This window comes from Eimeria mitis, genomic scaffold (genome assembly GCF_000499745.2).
Source record: "Eimeria mitis Houghton genomic scaffold, Emh_scaff6714, whole genome shotgun sequence".
NCBI classification, from domain to species: domain Eukaryota; phylum Apicomplexa; class Conoidasida; order Eucoccidiorida; family Eimeriidae; genus Eimeria; species Eimeria mitis.
The window spans coordinates 1-485 of record NW_013574841.1 but is presented as its reverse complement, the minus strand read 5'-3'; the positions used below and the strand labels follow the sequence as shown (position 1 = coordinate 485).

General features: G+C 61.6%; 1 protein-coding gene across 1 annotated transcript in view; it reads right to left on the bottom strand.

The window, feature by feature from the left end:
* The window catches only part of EMH_0088800 (uncharacterized protein), a gene marked incomplete at both ends in the record, with an annotated part of 1757 nt that extends 1400 nt beyond the window's left edge, over positions 1-357 (bottom strand). Inside the window, one exon of the mRNA XM_013501340.1 lies at positions 209-357. Within this exon, the coding sequence (XP_013356794.1) occupies positions 209-357 (149 nt within the window). The remainder of the gene's footprint in view (positions 1-208) is intronic.
* Positions 358-485: the final 128 nt, after the last annotated feature.

Sequence of the window (485 nt, the reverse complement as noted above, 5' to 3'; positions counted from 1 at the left end):
AAGACAGGCAGCAGCAAACAGGTCATCGTCCAGCTGGCTGCAGCAGCAGCTGTTGCTGCAGCAGCAGCAGCAGCAGCAGCGGCAGCTTGGTGATGCTGTTGCTGCTGCTGCTGCTGCTGCTGCTGCTGCTATTGGCGGATGTCTGCACCCCGTCAGCTGGTAGAAAGACAGCAGCAGCAGTAGCAGGAGTAGCTGCTGCTGCAGCTACTGCTGCAGCTGCTGCAGCAGCTGCTGCAGCAGCTGCTGCTGCTCCTGTTGCTGCTGCTGTTTCTGTTGCTGCTGCTGCTGCTGCTGCTGCTGCACGGTGTAGCAGCAGAACCCTCTTGCGTAGTGGCTGGGAGCCACCGGGGCCTTCATCGTGCAGCCTCGCAGCAGCAGCAGCCGCAGCAGCAGCAGCAACACCGCAGCAGCAGCAGCAGCAGCAGCAGCAGCAGCAGCAGCAGCAGCACTGCTGCAGCTGTTCCCAGTTGTATTGCAGTACACAG